The sequence below is a fragment of the Dufourea novaeangliae genome, unplaced genomic scaffold, assembly GCF_001272555.1.
Source record: "Dufourea novaeangliae isolate 0120121106 unplaced genomic scaffold, ASM127255v1 scaffold39, whole genome shotgun sequence".
NCBI classification, from domain to species: domain Eukaryota; kingdom Metazoa; phylum Arthropoda; class Insecta; order Hymenoptera; family Halictidae; genus Dufourea; species Dufourea novaeangliae.
Window position 1 is genome coordinate 270293 of NW_015373918.1, and position 17147 is coordinate 287439.

The 17147-nt window shown below is 38.5% G+C and overlaps 1 protein-coding gene across 1 annotated transcript in view; it reads left to right on the top strand.

The window, feature by feature from the left end:
• Nucleotides 1-3682: 3682 nt before the first annotated feature.
• Nucleotides 3683-17147, top strand: part of LOC107194360 (neurotrimin-like) — a 127027-nt gene continuing 113562 nt past the window's right edge. Inside the window, exon 1 of the mRNA XM_015583977.1 lies at nucleotides 3683-3774. Within this exon, the coding sequence (XP_015439463.1) occupies nucleotides 3683-3774 (92 nt within the window). The remainder of the gene's footprint in view (nucleotides 3775-17147) is intronic.

The following is a 17147-nucleotide window of genomic DNA, read 5'->3' on the forward strand; positions in this document are numbered from 1 at the left end:
TAAATGTTCATGACTTCAAAACGAAAAAAGCACAGTTGCATTTCGAGACGCGGGTGAATGCATCCTTGCGGAATAACATGTAAAAACGGGAACCACGTGATTCCTCGGGAGAAAATAAGAAAAAAATATACTATAAGATTTTATAATTCACCGCTTAGTTTTCGAGAAAATCGAATTTGAAGATTAATCTGTAACGCGTGCATTCGACATTGTAGCAAGTAGAAACGGAATGCAATGATCAGACGCACCAGCCAAGTGTTATTCGTTGTATATTTTTTCTTATATTTTTTATACGAAATGACGTGCTGTCCGCTTTTACATATTATTCTGTCGGACCCTGTATATTCATATAAAATGTATGACTTTTATTGTTATAAAATATATGGCGTAATTACACATGGATTGAATAATTTCAGACTTCGTTTGTGTGTTTTCATATAAAAATTGAAATGGACTTCGGTTTTCTATTTGTTATTTCGTTATATTGAAATGTGATATGAGCTATTGTCTCGAGTAAAACTATACGAACGACGAGGGGAATAACGTACGATTTGAATTGTTTCCCGTGAATTCGCCCCGTCTCGTCTCGGTTGTTTTTGTCCTTAGCGGAAATTCGAAGGAGAAATTTCGTAGCTTACTGCATCAGCAAGATATCGGTATGACGTCAACAGCACGACCATTGTTTCCAGTTGTATTGTTTCGGGTTGTTTCTCGCCGAGCCACGAGCCTTTTACGTCGGAGATTTCCAAGCCACCGACGGTGAACTGAATAAAAGGAAAATGAACCCCGACCACACCCATACACAGCGTTCGCATTGCGAGGCGTTCGACCTCGTCTCGGGAAATCACGGTAATCTCGAGGTCTTTTTTCGTGAGAAGGGCCTCGTATATTTCGGTGAATAACAGTAAGATGTCGTACTATCTTGTAAACAGTTGCTACCGGTCCCATACACACGACCATTCTGACTCCACGTGATATTAACAAAGAAGTGAGTCATCCTTTTCATGTCTGTATGTGAATTCTTTTTGTCATTTTAATTCGTAGAGTTTGCACATTAATTGTAACCTTAAAAATTCTTATTTACACTGTATGCTACTGTGTAAATGAATGACAATGGTATTGGTGGTTGGAAACCACTTTGTTACACGAGAATTTTAATTGAAGAGAAATGCATTTGTTTAAGAAAAACAAAATTTCTCTCTGAATTACTTCAGATAGGAATTATTAAGGGGCGACTTAAAGTTACTATACGTTTCAATATTACGTATAATTGTCGCATATTAATACCATTTTGCATTCCTTAATCACAGTAGATACAGTAATTAAATTCAATAGTCTGGTTCTAATCTAGCATAATCGTTTCTCCATTTACTAAACCACATAACAGCGATCTAACTGATCCATTCGGAAAACACTCGAGCCAGCAGAAATCACGACACTATGAACAGAAACCTAGTCCTCTTCGTCGGGTCAGAGGACTATCATTTATAAACTCTAGAAAGATCAGGATTAATGGTACTATCTTCTCCGCATTAGTGTCAACGGAATCACTTCGCCTTTTCTAATCTCTACTTTAATCACTCTTAGTGTATCCAGTTCACTCTCTTGATCCAATTTAGTTGGACCAACCTACTAATCACCATAATTAGTTCTAATAGGTCAATCCACACTTCTTTAATATAAAATTTTCCGAATAAATTAAGCCAGGAGTTACTTTAAATCTGTTTCTAATATCACCGATCTACTCAATTCCGTAGTGATTACTTTTGATTCAGAAAACAAAAAATATGTAATCGTATCTGTCTAACTTGTAGCTGGTTAAGCACAGTCTACTTGATCTGGGCGGAGGTAGGTTTAATAACGATAGCGGGCAAAGGTAGAACCGCAACGGCGGGGGATAATTTCCCCACAAAGAGGAAGTGAAGTGCGTTTCCCGCGGTTTTCTACCCTGCCTCTTTAACGTATCTCTCCCTTCTTGTGCTCGGTTCGTACAGGGAGCTCCCTTCATAAATAACAGATTAAATCAACACTCTTTTGAACCAATGGGCTTCAGTGTGTTCCACCGAGCTATCTCGAGACGCACAGATCTACCGCCCCTCATCAGGACTTCATTTAAAACATTATTATTATGAACTGATTCCATATCGCTGGACTGCGGATTTTTGTGGAAATACAGATTTTCATGAATCAATTTACTGAACTGAAATTACGGTGTAGATTGGGTTTTCTGTTAACCATCTAAGCACGCCGATTTCCAACTGTCTTAAACATGAACATGATCGTGCATAATACGTTTTACGTAAACAGAAGGTAAGCAGAAGCTTGGCTTCATGCAAGAAAACGAATTTATGAATGGCTGAAAACTTTCCACCTTTCCACGAATGCTCCAAAGCAGGCCCGAGTTCGTCACAGTTATCGAGACAGTACTGTATAGTGATATTTCTAAAAATTTATACTGCATCGTGTTTTGCATATTCTACATACCACTATCGTTCAATTGAATTAATCTTTCTCAAAACGTGAAAGATAAGAAAACTTCGTGGAGAATTAATGTTAGATCTAATGCACATTCCACCGAAATGTAACGGTCGTGGATACACAGTCATTTATGCTCGATCCAAATGGCAGACGGTGCCTATCCCCCATCGCAAGAAATATCGCGAGAAGATTACGCGGCGTAATTGCAATTAACGCGACACGGGAATCCGCAAACGCGACGATAATGTATTCACAATGTTGACGGAGCAACCGCAATTGGATAGAACGAAGTAACCGCCCGCGTCCACCGAAGATATAGAACGGTTATGAATATGTGATGAGTGTGCGCGGCTGTGTTTACAGCTTTGGAATTCGCGCACAACACCGTGAATCGAATGGAATAATTTGACGATTTTCGTCTGGTTCCTCGTCGAAGCCGCCAGGTGTCTTGGATAGTTCAGGGATCAAAGAAAGGAGTATTGATTCCATTGAGTCGCGCATAAGTAGCGTTGAAACTTGATAAATCGTACGGATGGAAGACGGTACGGTTCAAAACAGATGGGAATTCGCGTGATTCATGGTTAGAATATTTCTTTTTCGTGTGTAACGTGAACGAATAATTCATGGGATAATTTATATTTCGTTCCCAATAAAACCATTTCAAAACAGTTCACCTAATGAATCATAAATGAGGCAATTAATAATGAATCTAATTAGTGATTTGTATCTGAATTTATTTTTCAAATGATTATTTCAATTTTTAGTTGGCTCTCGTATACACTGTTCTGGTCTGTTTCACTCGAGATGAAAGGTTGACATTTATGTGACCATACCGAACGCCCACACACCGGTTTTTATCAAACTTATGTGGGAGACAGTTCTCCAAAAAATATTTAACACGTCTTTTTTATCATATTAACGGGGTGATAACAGCACCCAAATTTAAGGGATAAGAGTGTATTTTTTGGAATGTCTCGGAAACTAGAGGGAGTAGGAAAAAGTTGTTTCTTTTTAAATTATGTGTTTTCGAATGGAAAATGTAATCACCTAAGAAAATTGAACAAGAAATTCATATTTTTCATGTATTATTTAAACAAATAATTGTTTCTTCAATTGTTTTATTTGACTAAATTCTCCGTTTAAAAGCACACAATTTAAAAACAACTATTTCCTACTCCTGAAGAACTGACATTGCACCCTCAACATGGACGACGAAAGACAAAAAAAAGTGCCAAAAATTTTTCTGGAGAACTATCTCCCATATAAATTTCATAAAAATCAGGATGTGGGACTTCGGTATGTTCCCCTGTAAATACAGGTGAACAGAATTTCCCGATTTGATTTCAGACATAGATTCCTATTTAATTTAAGGAATATTAATATAATTAAGCATGAATTTAACGACGTACATTCATGGTATCCTCTTACTATCATCAATACAATATTGAACTTTAATACCAATGACTTCCGACGATGTCTTTTCCGATTATACAAATTGAATTTGTAAAGTACAGCTCGGACAGTGAACAACAAAGCGGATCCATTAAAAGGAAAAGACATTGGTGACATCATCAATCGAATAAAATATCATCCGGAATTCCCCCCCCCCCCTCGACGTTTCACATTACAGCAAAATTAACAACGAGCAGAGAAATACGAAACGCTCTCGTCCTCCCGAACAAAAGCATTCCGTTAACGGACTCGTCCATTACCCCGTTATTCGATTAAAATTGCGTTCAGCAACGCCGACAAAACCGGTGAACGTGAATGGTGGTACAAATGTAATTCAATTCGTTTGAAGTTACGTAGTCCCTTTTCGGGGGAGGTTGAAACGTAAAGAACGCGCGCGGGTGCTCCTAAGAGGTTCAAACATTACAAGGGAAATCAGGTGTGACGTGTGCAATGCTTCCCTCCGTGCCCTCCCCCCTGTTCGCAAATCGCCGCGGCTGATTCATTTGGGACGGTGGTCCCGGAAGCGTCAGCTTGGAAACGCAATTATTTCCGTTTAAGCTCCCTTTGCATCGTCGACACTTGCCTTCCCCCCGCCACCCGTTAAGCCGAGAGATGTTCCTACGGTTCTACGCGCGAGACACCACGGCCGTAAATGCCTACTTATCCAACGGCTCCCGACGACGGTCAATTTGTCTTTGGCCCGACGTCGAACCGTCGTGTCGGAATAATACGCTGCATCGAGTTGCGGTTAGACAATGATGTCATTGGTCCCGGAGCAGACCAGCTTTTGAAACAACTCGATGAGACACAGATTCATGAGAAGCCACTTGTAACGGAAGAGGGTTGGGGGGATGACGTATCCAGACCAGGGCTAGTGTGACAGATACACGACATTCGAACTGTTTCACGCTAGCGTTCCTCCCTTAATTACACGTTCTTACGAAAACTCGTTTGTCAATGGCGTGCAGCGCATATGGCCGTTTCCAGTTCGCCCTTTTCCAGTTACGAGGAATTAATTGAAGGGTCTACCGAGTGCGGTAGAAGCACTAGCCGGTTGATCAGGGATTTTCGGTCAGTTTGCGCCTCTAATTAGCCTTCGCTGGCAGAAGCTATGTTTGATTGAAAGTCTATGACTGACCAGTTCAGCTGAACAATCTTGATGACGGGCTAAAAGTGGGACTTTGGGGATAAATGGAAATTTGTGATTATCGCACCGTTCTATTGGCCAGTTAGTACGTGAGGGATAAAATGTTGACAGATATAATCTCGTGGACGTTGTATCGGCAATCACGAACGATGTGCTAATTTCGTTAATGGTATAATAGATTTCTTCGAATAAGTATGTGAAGTAACGAATTAGAGTTAATATTTTTTGTATATTTTTACGTTAATAATTTCTTTGATTTTGAATGTTTCCTATCAAGACGAATGGACAAGATGATCGAAAAATTGTCTTCACTGCCTCCCTATAATTACATTGACAGTCCCAAGCGGTGGAACAATATGGAGGGGATACTCTGCAATTCTAAGTTATCTTTTTGTAATTTTTCAGTGAAATTAGTAAGAATTTATCAATCTTATTCCGTTTCTGTGTCTAGAAAAAAAATAGAAAGCAATTAATTAATTATTCAGTCAAAATAGTTACTGAATCTTTGTTCGTTCTTTTTCATTCCATCTATGACATTCATACGAGACATGGATTACATCTTGATCTGTTCCCTATTCTTATAGAAGATCGGAAAGACAGGAGAATATTTTACATGCGGGTAATTGAATGGAAACCGAACAGAGAGCCCCTTGTTTTCTCAGAAAGGAAGCTCTCTGTTAAGCAAATTTATTCCGCGCAACGATTGCGCCAACGTTGTACTACAATTTTCGATTCAACCCTGTATAAATAGGTTTCGATTGAACGCGAAACATTTGCCAGCCGAATATCTTCGGTCAGTGAAACGTGTAATTGGTTTTGAATGTTGGAAGCGCGTATCATACGTTCGAACGAGAACGAGCGAGCGCGCGCTGGCGTTCTATGTTGCTGGTTTTGCGATTAACATATGCAACGCGTTGAAACACGCTTAAACATCGTGGATTACGCGGCACTTTAACCGCCGGTAAGTAATTCGCGTGATATCAAAATGCTAACGGGATTCATAATCGATCCGAAACTTCGAAGCGTGTCGGTTTATATTTCGCGAAACGCTCAACAATGTTACCCGGAAGCTATATGTGCAATGCGTTTAGCCAGTCGAGCGAAAAGCATCGCATTAATGCAATTTTTGTCGTGGAAAGCATGCACGAGGAAGAAATCATACGAATACGCAGTTGTAAACTGTTCCGCCGGATTTTACAAGGTAAATTGAAGAGGAACGTAAATTTACCGATTCATTAAAATTGTGTACCCACAAAATGTATTGCAGTAAATCCTCTCGATGAGCGTTCGAATGCTCCTCGGCACTGATAAGGACCGGTCCCCAGGTGTAACACTGTCCTTTGAGTGAGGATTGGTGTCAAAGTGATAGAGCTGGGAATTCTGAATATTTGTTTCAGCCACATATGGCTATTAGTTTATAAAATATTTAATATTCAGTGGAGAGAACGCTTCAAACACTCATCGAAGCTTGTGCAGAAAATTGTATTTAATTTATCACTGTACGCGTGAATTTGACACATTGATAATACTATTGGAATGGACAAGCTCCAATTAAGTTACATAGATTGTCTCAGCTCGGATAGTACAACTAGGCAGGCAATTTTATAAACAAAAATTAGTCGAAAAAGAAGAATAAATTTCTTTCCTGTCAGGTTTGGTTTTGGAGATAATCGACTTCGAAATCTGCTGGATATGCGGGCAATGGAATAGTCTTTGCGTAGCGCGTCTGTTCGTTGAATTCCTTTTCTACTTACTACTACGCCGAATAGGTATACGCGTTCCAGATTAATTTTAAAATTCGATATTCTCGAAAACGAAACTTCAAACGAGAAATATTTATTCCTTCTTTTCTACTTATTTTCTCTTATAAAATCACCCCCACCCGGTTGTACTGGTATTGTATGGGGTGGTATAGGGTCATCAAAGGGCTATTTTGAATTATACAGAAATAACGTCTGTCTATGTTCTTTTCATTGCCATTTTATGATCTGAATAATTATAGTTTATTTCGAAGTGTTTGCAAACGATACATCACGTTATTTACCTCTCTAATGGTAAGATCCGAGTTGTATCTCACCCAAGTTCTAGTTCCTTTTGTAATGTCCTCACTTTCTTTTCTATTATGTTTTTGAAATATTTAATGCGACTTAATACAGTTTAATCCTTACATTATCATATTTTATATACCCCAACTATTATTTCGTATTATATAAATAAACAAAAATAAAAGTTTACGATAACAACTTTTGTTGCCCGTCAGAAAATAGCAAAAAAGAGCTCGTGTCGTATTCGACCCCATCTTACCAAGTACGACCTTAAATTCCACCTTACCATTCGAGAGATAATTAAAAACCCATAAAATCGTCGTTTCGCGTGTAACATTAAATTCGACATTCTCGAAAGCAACTTGTGTAGTTAGCTGTTTCTATTACATTATAGTTTCCGCGCTGTTCATCAATAATTCATGTCTCGCGACAATTAACTCGAGCGTTTCAATTTTTCCCCGAGAATCTTTTAACCTCCAGCAATCGCGTCATTAAATCGCCGGAAACGGCGTACCCGTAGCACAGGCGCTGCAACGCCCCCTTCCACCACCGGAAGTGACGAGCATTTTCATGTCCCGTTGCCCGCTACTTACGGCCGAAAACGAGCGTGAAACTTTTATCGTTTTCCATCGTGTACATGAGCGTCGCGTGAATACCTCCTCCGCACTCCAGTTAACAAACTGTTCCCCTCTTCTTTCCACTCCTCTGGCGACTGATTGAATGAAATGTTTTCGAAATTTTCCCGGGTGCCGGTCATCCAACGCGGGACGCATCAAAACTCTTCATTATAAACTCCAAACGAGCCGGAATTTCGCGAGCCCTTAAACGCCCGCGATCTCCGCGAGGAGGCGCTGTCGTCGTTCCTCCCCTCTCCTCCAGTGGCCGCCGCGAGCGTAAAGTTCCGTGGGTCGTTACACGGTCCCCGGTCGTCGTACTGCCGGCGAACGAGCGATTCATGATCGACATCCTCTTACGAGGTAAGTTTTACGATGCAATCAGAACCATTGGCAGCGTGTAACGGGCTCGATATCGTCCTGAATGGCGGGGACAACCCGCGGCTCGCATTATACAAGCGACATAATGTCAGCGGTTGTGTAACACTACTACGACGCCCCCCAACGGTTACGGGCCTCGTTCAGTCTCGGTTACACGGACCTGCCCTCTCGAGAGTGTTTTCGACACTAGACCGACCGGTTCGCGGCACGCGAAGAGGTTAAACAACCAACAGCCAGCCGGTTATTAAACGAAGTTCTGTATCCAAGTTTTCTCGTTTGTGCTGCTCTTTAGCTTCACGCTGGGCCACATTAGAGCGTGTTAAGTACCGCCGGGCAGACAACAAAGAGCCCTCCCTCCAACGGGTATGAATAAAGTACCAAGGCCGAATCGAGGGGTAGGGGTCAGCTTCTTTTGTCGACTTCGAACCAGAGTCAGTTCGTTCGCCGTCAGGTCGGTGCCGAGCTTTCGGGGTTGCCTCTTTTAGTGCAAAATCGAATTACGCGCCTTTCGCCGGCAACCCGGCCCAAGCCGGAAATGAGCTTCCAGTTCTTAGCGGAATGAACGTTTTCCAAGAGTTTCGACGACGTCTTTCCATGGCCTGACGACTACCGGCATCGACTTGCTCTTACCGCCCTCGTTCGTTTCTTTTTTTTTTTTCTTCGTCTTCTTCCTCTTCCTTCGCGGGCGATTCAAAGGAATCGAGAGGATTTTGTCGCCCTCTTCGACGGCGATTATTGTACCTCGGATTTCACGGGATTTGTGACGGATTTATTCAACTTTGTTTGATGTTCGTGACGGTTTTCAGCTGTTCGCTGCTGAGACGTATGCAACTTTCTCAGGCTGGATATACTGTCGTTTGCGGTACGTAGGCTTCTGGAAAGTTATTTGTGTAATTGTAACTTATTCGCACGTAACGTTTTTTGAGGTTTGCGTAGGGTAAGTCTAGGAGAGATGAACCATGTTTTTTGAAATTTCCGAAAATAGAATATTCTAGAAATAATGGATATTGTACTCAATGGCTTGTGTAGTGGATGATCTTTTGTAGCACATTTAATTAGTAGAACGTAATATCTTTATAAATAGCTGGAAAATAAAGAAAATACATTTTTATACCTTCAAAGAAGAAATACTAGAGTTTTCAATATAGTACATTGTTTATTACATGACCAAATATTATCTCGCAATTCTCATGATTAATAAGTCGTACAGTAAAGATAATAAACGTATTTATTACAATGAATGGGGAAAAGTGTGATGGAAAAGTTAAAATTTGTAAACATATCTGATAGTTCCAGCAGAACGACCCCTCGTGTCCTTCATTTATTACTTAACTTTCCATCGGCCGCGACAGCGTTCAAGACACGATCCTCCGTATAAAATACATAGTATTTCATACCAAATACAACAGCGTGACTGGTGGAAGGTTCACACTTTTGTTTCGAATTTTATGACCGGTATACCTGGTACTTCAGTCTGAATCGTCCCTTCGAGCAGTCGGTATTGTGTCGGTAACGGAACAGAAAGACGTATCCGGGAGTGTTGTTTGTATCTCGTTACTGTTTTATTCAAGCATAAAATTAATAGTTCAGTGACTGTGACGTAAAGCTCGTGTTCATTAAAGTTTTTTATCATTTTAATGAAAATTCATAAAAAGAAAATAAACAAAATAAATCAACACGATTCATTGTACTTTGAACCCTTTAAAGATGAAGAAAGGAAAACTTCGTTCGATTGTATTTTATAAAATAATAGTGTTTCCAATGTTAATACGATTCGCGTGTGTTTAATTTGTACCTATAATTGTGAACGTACATCGAGCTTGTAATTTCAAATTATTCAATGTGATATTTAAGTGGCAAGTAAGTGTGCTATGACTGACACGCGTTACTTACTGGATTTGAACAGCGTGCCTTTGAAGTCGAATCTGAAGCAATAGAATTCGTGATTACAATATGGTGAGTTACCTTCAAAGCTTCCTTGATATAAAGACTTTCCTTCGATTTTTTCTGGACTTTTGAAAGTTTTAGACAGAGGCATTGGAAAAATGTGTTTCGAATACTTAACACTTTGATATCTTAAAACTTGATAGTTCCATTTCGATTAGAGATCGAAAAATTTGTTTAACGTAATGAAACGTGTTAGAAACACAAAAGTATCTTTTTATATGAATATCTTAATTTATAAAACTCTAGGAACACCTCAATGTATTTATTCCAGAACATAATATTATATAATCTTTATCTAGACAAAATTGTTTTATCGACCAATTATATCTTCTATCATTTTTTTTTTCAATTCTTAACGAAGCAGAAGCTCCCACCCGAGTTATTTACATGATCGAGCACCATTATGCAACTCCCAAAATTTTCACCCGTTTCATCGTTATTCGATAAAGAGACGTTCAGGGGCGGCGGAATAGTTACGGGCGCGGAATTAGAATTCGCAGTAACCGGGTTTAACGGTAATTAAAATTTCGTTGTCATTACGATCGAACATGGGAAATGTAACATAATCACAAATCGTTAGCTTTCGAATTAACATAAAGTAATATCCTCTAGCTCTCTCGCGATCGCTCGCGTTCCTCTGTAAACTTTCATAATCCGGCGTGCGTGCAGGCGAAAATTTTCGAACGATAAACATTCATATTCCGAGCGATTTTTACGTGTTCGCTGCGTGTGTGCTGTATTTGTCGATACGATGAAACTGTTCTCATTAACCAGCGAGAAGCTCGTTAAAGCTGAGAGCAATTTATTCTTCGTACGCGATCACATCGATATCCGAATGGATTCGACGCGATGAACAATTATAGAGACGGGAAAGTATACAAAAATCCGATGGACGTGCTCGTGACCCCTATTATCCCGTGCGTATTCAATGAGAAGAAGGGTGGGGGGCGCGAGGTAAAAATAAATATTGAAGCTGAATTCAGATATTCTTTGATCTCCCGTCGGGAAATGAAAATCTGTTAAACTTTTATGATCTCGCATTAATGAACAAAGTTCAACTGCAGATTAATTTTTGCAATAATGAAGGTACAGAGAGGGGATGTGCAAGTTTCCGGCCACTGTGGCGTCGGTCTAGTGAACGATCTTTCGCGGTAAAATTTCAGTGCAACAGAGATACCGCGAGCTTTTCCAGAAACGATCTGTGCATTTAATCCCGTTGGAATGAAAATGTTGGAATATGTAGTAATTGTGAAAATGTACTAAGTTATTACTAATAACATTGTGGAAAAGAGAATTTAAAATTGACCTAGTAATTTATATGGTGTGTATCGTTGACGAAGCTTAATCGAAGATGAAGAAAGGAAAATTGTTCGTCTAGGATTAGAAGTTGGCCAAAAAGGTTTATGAAAATAGAAAATGATTTGTTTTTCGGAATTTCTTTGTGTCAGATCGATGTGGAATACGTATCGACTTATGATTGTTTTTATTTATTTACTATTTGAAATATGTAGAATCCTGTGTCTATACTGTGCATCGTTTGATATAGGAATATTCTGGATTATGGTTCTACAGTCGAAATTATTATAATCCTCTTTTCATCTGTTGGGTTTATACGCCATAATTTAAAAGCCTCGCAAACACATTCTGTGTGACAAAAACTTTTAGTGACGAATTGAAAAGGATTAGGAAGGTTTTAATGTAAAATCTCCATAATGCAATTAATTATGTCAGTGGAAATATAAGTACATTTTCCAGTTAAACGAATTGAAAAACTACGCTCAGGAAAATTGATAGTAAGGTATTTTTCAATGTGAAAAGTGCAGGAGAACCTCGATTCTTTGAACAAGTAAAGTTGGTCGTCTCTCAACTACGTACAGTTCGATAAATTTTTTGATCAGAGAACGTTATATCGAATAGATTCCATTATTTTGAGCAATTTGTTGTTCAAGAAGCATTTCTTACACCGCATGAAACACGAAAAAACCACTTTCTTGCAACTGAATAAGAAAATATAATGTTTTAGTCTGTAAGAACGTCGTACCTCCAGAAAAGTTTATATAATCGAGGTTTTGCTGTACGTAAGTTCGCTAAATTTGAACATCACGGGTGAAAAGTGAATTATAGACATAGCATATGCAACTTCCAAGCGGTAGGAGTCATTCAAATGCAGCTGGATTGCACGTGATTGCAAGCACAGGGGTTACAGATGGCGTTATAACGTCTAACGTGGCAACAAATTATCTGTCTGCTGTACGCTTGGGGGTATAGAGAACGCACATAACATGCGTAATTTAGTCGATATTTCATGTCGAAGTGCAATAAAACGACCTACCATTAACTACCGTATCTTGCACCTCGAGCTGAGGAATGATTACGCAAAGGATACAGCGCTCGATCGATAGAATGGACTATATTTCCATGACGTCTGCCGTTGCCAGATATATCGATGAATTATGAATACACACGATTCAACTTTATTTCATTTATAATTTCCTTATAAACACAACCAAATAATTGTTGAGGGCATGTAAGGTGACTAATGCCGCTAGAATAAAATAATGTACAACGTTGTAATTAACCACGGATTTTTATGTAAATTCAAATATTTACCGAAAAAGTTTTGAATACGTGAGATATGGAGAAATCGACTTTCTTTATCAATGACTCGATTCGATTGAATATAATTAAGTTATTGCGTTTTGCATATTTCAATAAACTATAAACGTATACAGTCCAGAGTTCAGTTGTGATGAATGTGTTACGACAGGAACATCGGTGTTAGTGCTTCAATTACATTGAAATTGGATGATTGGACGCAAATGATGAATCAATGGATAGAGTAACAATATAATCCTCAAACAATACATACACAAATACTATTTAATCACAAATACTATTTAATGAAGCATAGTATATGTATATCAATTAAATTTCGTTGCATTTAGTTTCATTGTAAAGGCATGTCCAATTTGTTTCAGTACTTTGTTTCGTACCGACAATGGGTTCGAGCGTACGGATCAATTAAATTTCATGTCACGAGTGGTATAAAATATTAACACAACTTCAATCAGTCTTGTGAATTGTTGATTTCATACATTCATACCCTCTGAAAGTCCAGGTATTATATTCTAATCAAAAGATACATTCACTCTGAATTACATTCAATTATTTTATTTCTAATTCAAAGCTGCTTTTAACTGAGTAAGTAAATTTTTATTTACTGCTTGATTTAAAAACATCGTTTACGATGGTATTAATCTGCAAAATTGTCCATAAATTTTTTTTAATAAACGCAGTAAACGTTTTGTATAAATTAAAAATTTTTCTGTTAATGGTAACGAAGAATTCTTCGCTACCATTATGAAAACCAAGTGTCGTTTGTTCACCAGACATTTATAAACGTTTGCAATTGAAACATCATCCATATTTCACTTCATTCATTAAACGAGTTTCCATTACAATAAACAGAAATTACATTTTGCGTTGATGCACGCCACCGTAACAACTCTTGGGGGAGAACACAAAGGGTTAAGATTTGCTTTCACCGTTCGAGTTTTCCGTACAGTTGTTCAGCGAACCTGTTCGGAATAATGAAAATTAAAGCTGCAAACGGGATTCATTGGACGGGATTCTATTTGATCAATGGCGAAAGCTAATTCTTTTAGATAGAACGCTGTAGATCGCGCGCTGGTGTTCGCATTGGCCTCGGGATGTTTAATGTATGACGTCCTTCTATCTGAAATGCTGAGGAAACACAGCTGAATTTAGATCCTTGGCAGATCTTAGAATGGCCCTACCCGGGGTAACGGTTTCCTCGAGGAGCACTTTTTTCCCTCCCTCCCTAATGCGAAACGTTATCTCGCTGGCTTCTATTACGGCATCGGAACGGCACTATGAATTCCAGCACGCGCGCGGTTCCTGTAAACTTAAACGCGTATTTCCTGGCAATCACGGCGAAAAATGCGTTAAATTCGCGAACGGGGGAAAGCAAGACCAAAATCTGCTGATATTTTAGGCTGGCAAATAGAACGCGTTTAAAATTAAGGGTACAGAAAAGGCGTGATTCACACTCGACGTGCAAAGTTTATTAAAAATGGTTATTCTCTAGGGGAATCTGGACTTTGCAATTGTGTTGTTCCTATTTTTTCTTTTTTGATAATGTAATAAAACAATCATGTTTTCAAAATTTCATGTAGTGTAACATAACGTATAACGTAATGATTAATACTGAATTAATATTTTTTGTATTAAAATTATAGTAATTAAACGACAGCTTTAGGAATTATAATGCATGTATTGTGAATGGTATGCGTTATTGTCAATGCAGAAATAAAGGAGGATAGTTTTAATACCGACGTATCATTTCTAGTTCCATAAAATTTGTTAATGTAAGCGGGAATCTGAATTTATTTCATAGAATATTCATAGATGCGTGTAAAATTCATGGTTATGAGGGCTAACGATCTTTGAAGCTCCCCTTTAAATTTCGTCGCCCTCGACAATCGATGGATATGTATTAGAAGGAAATATTTTAATTGCAAAATTCATCGATAGTGATACTGGACGATTGTATTGATAGAAAACGCAGTCAATTGTATTGTTTCAAATCTAGGCTCAGAAATACTTCCGAAAAATACATAATAATGAATAACTACAGTTTACTCAATACTTAATAGAATACACAATTCTATGCTTGTTTAAAGATTCATGAATTTTATTACCATGCATTATATTTTATGATGCACATTTGTAATAATATCTACCATTACCATATCGGCGACGAGTAATTAATAAAATACGAATACACTTGAGTATCTGTTTTTCTGGATTAATTCCAAATTATATTAATTCTAAAACTTATAATTGTAACAAATTTCTACAATTCCCAAGCAGAAATCTATCACGGATGAGTTTCGTGAAGAGCGAGTTTTGCTTAAAGTAAATTGCTGTAAAGACTTTGTCAACTAAAACCTTTTTATTCGATATTATTTTGTGTATTATTCCTTTTGCCAAATTTGAAGTGAAAAATAACAAAATAATTCATTATTTGAAATTGCTATTATTTCAAATGAATCGATAATATTTTTATATTTAAATAACAGTATCGAAAATAAAGTTCCGAAATATTTCAAATAATTATTTTTTAAATTCATTTTAAATATAATTTGCCCAGATCTGGTTGCGCCTAATAAATCAATAGTCAGGCGACGAAACCATCGCGGAATCGTATCAACCACTCTGTATAATCGTGCCGCAACTTCCGAGCAGTTGCTGCTATAAAGAGGCATCACAGCGATCCGAAACGTGTGCACGGGTTAGCTCGCCACCAGGCGATCCGTTCGAAGCGATAGAAAACTCGCCTTGAAACTCCGACTGGCGAGCAATGTCGGGTTGGTGTCGAGGTGTGTGATGGCGGGGGAGTGGAAAGTCATCCGAAAAAGGTTTTCAGGAAGAGTTTAAACGTTTCGCGTCTTTCGGGATCGGTGGCATGCGAAAGTAGCGCACAAGTCATAAAACTCAACCCACCACCACCAGGACAGGCTAGTATTCGTAACAGACATTATAGTACCTACATCGCACTATTTCGAAGAATGACTTTAAGTGCGAGTGTACCAAAAGTTTCGCGAGGGTGTCCTCGTAAACCGGTAAGAGATGGCTTCAAGGTGACGGCAGGAAGCGAAACGTGTTTCTAACTCCTCCGTGCCCTCTCTCTCTTTCTTTCGTTCGTTTCCTGCTCCGTTTCGATGCGTCCTTCTCTCTCTGTGTGTTTCTTTCTCCCCTCGACTGCTTTCATTGGCGAGGTTAAGTCGACGAGATTTCCACTACACTGCCATCCGTCCACACGTTCAGACATCTTCATGCGCGTCGTTAGCTCCCTGGGTTTTGTTATTGACGGAAGTTACAGAGGAATGTTGTTCTGTTGTTTATAGTAGAAATTTAACCCCGCGGAATGTATATTATTAGGTTAGTGGGAAATATATAGGTGTGTTTCAACATGTTAAGTGTTGTTACATCTGTGAAGGTTGGAAAGTATAGTAGATCATCTTGTACACGAACTACAGAAAATCCTCGATGAGTGTTCGAAGGCTCCTCGGCACTGACAGTGGTAGAGCTTCGAAATTTGAAGCCAATGATATTGGTTTCCTTAAAAATCAACTATGAGAAATATATCCGGTACGCACGTATTTATACTTGAAATAAGTAGAAGTGGTGCGTAATGATCAGACACGGGAGCCGAGTGGAAACTACGAATATTCAAATTCAATTTTTTCGAAAACTGATCTTCTGTATGAGAATATTTCTACCTAGTTTTGCATGAGAAATCACTTATCATTTTTAACACGATCTTGAATGCACACCCTGTGATGTAAAGTATAAATAAATACTTAAGGTACGAAGCTATTTTCTAGTATCTTATTAAATAGTGATTGTTCGGTGTATTTATATGATACTGATTTCAGTCTTCTAAGTACCGTGATTCCCAAAATACACGTATCGTTTATTCGCACCCTGTACTTCGTACCGAGTCAGATGGACGGAAAGGTTTTCGTATTCTCCGACCGTTACAACCTGATCTACGTCGTAAGGAATCGATGATTAGAGATATCGACTGACTGATCGGCGGTCTGGCGAAGCACTCACTGTACCTTCCACGGTCCCGCGGATCTGAATCACGAACCTAATCTAACCCTCTGACAGGGAAAAGTGGATAATCTTTTTCATCGGTCGACTAAGAAGTGATTTCAGGCTATTTTCAAGCGGCATAAATCGCGAGACTTTCGTGCAATTGCATGATTTATCTTTCGGCGTGAAAGTGAAATCGAGATTAAACATAATTAACTAACACCACTTGACACTAATGAATGTAATTGAGAGCATAAAAGTAATGGCTTCAAAGATCTGGGAAATTTTTTATTGTACAATTATCCATTTTTGTTAAAAAAAATCAGTAACTAGGTAAAAATTAAAATCACTTTACAAGAATTTACATTTCATCATCTACGACTGCAATCGATAAAATGTTGACCATAATTTCTTAATTCCTCTTATAATATTTCAACTATTGTTAAACGCTTGTATATC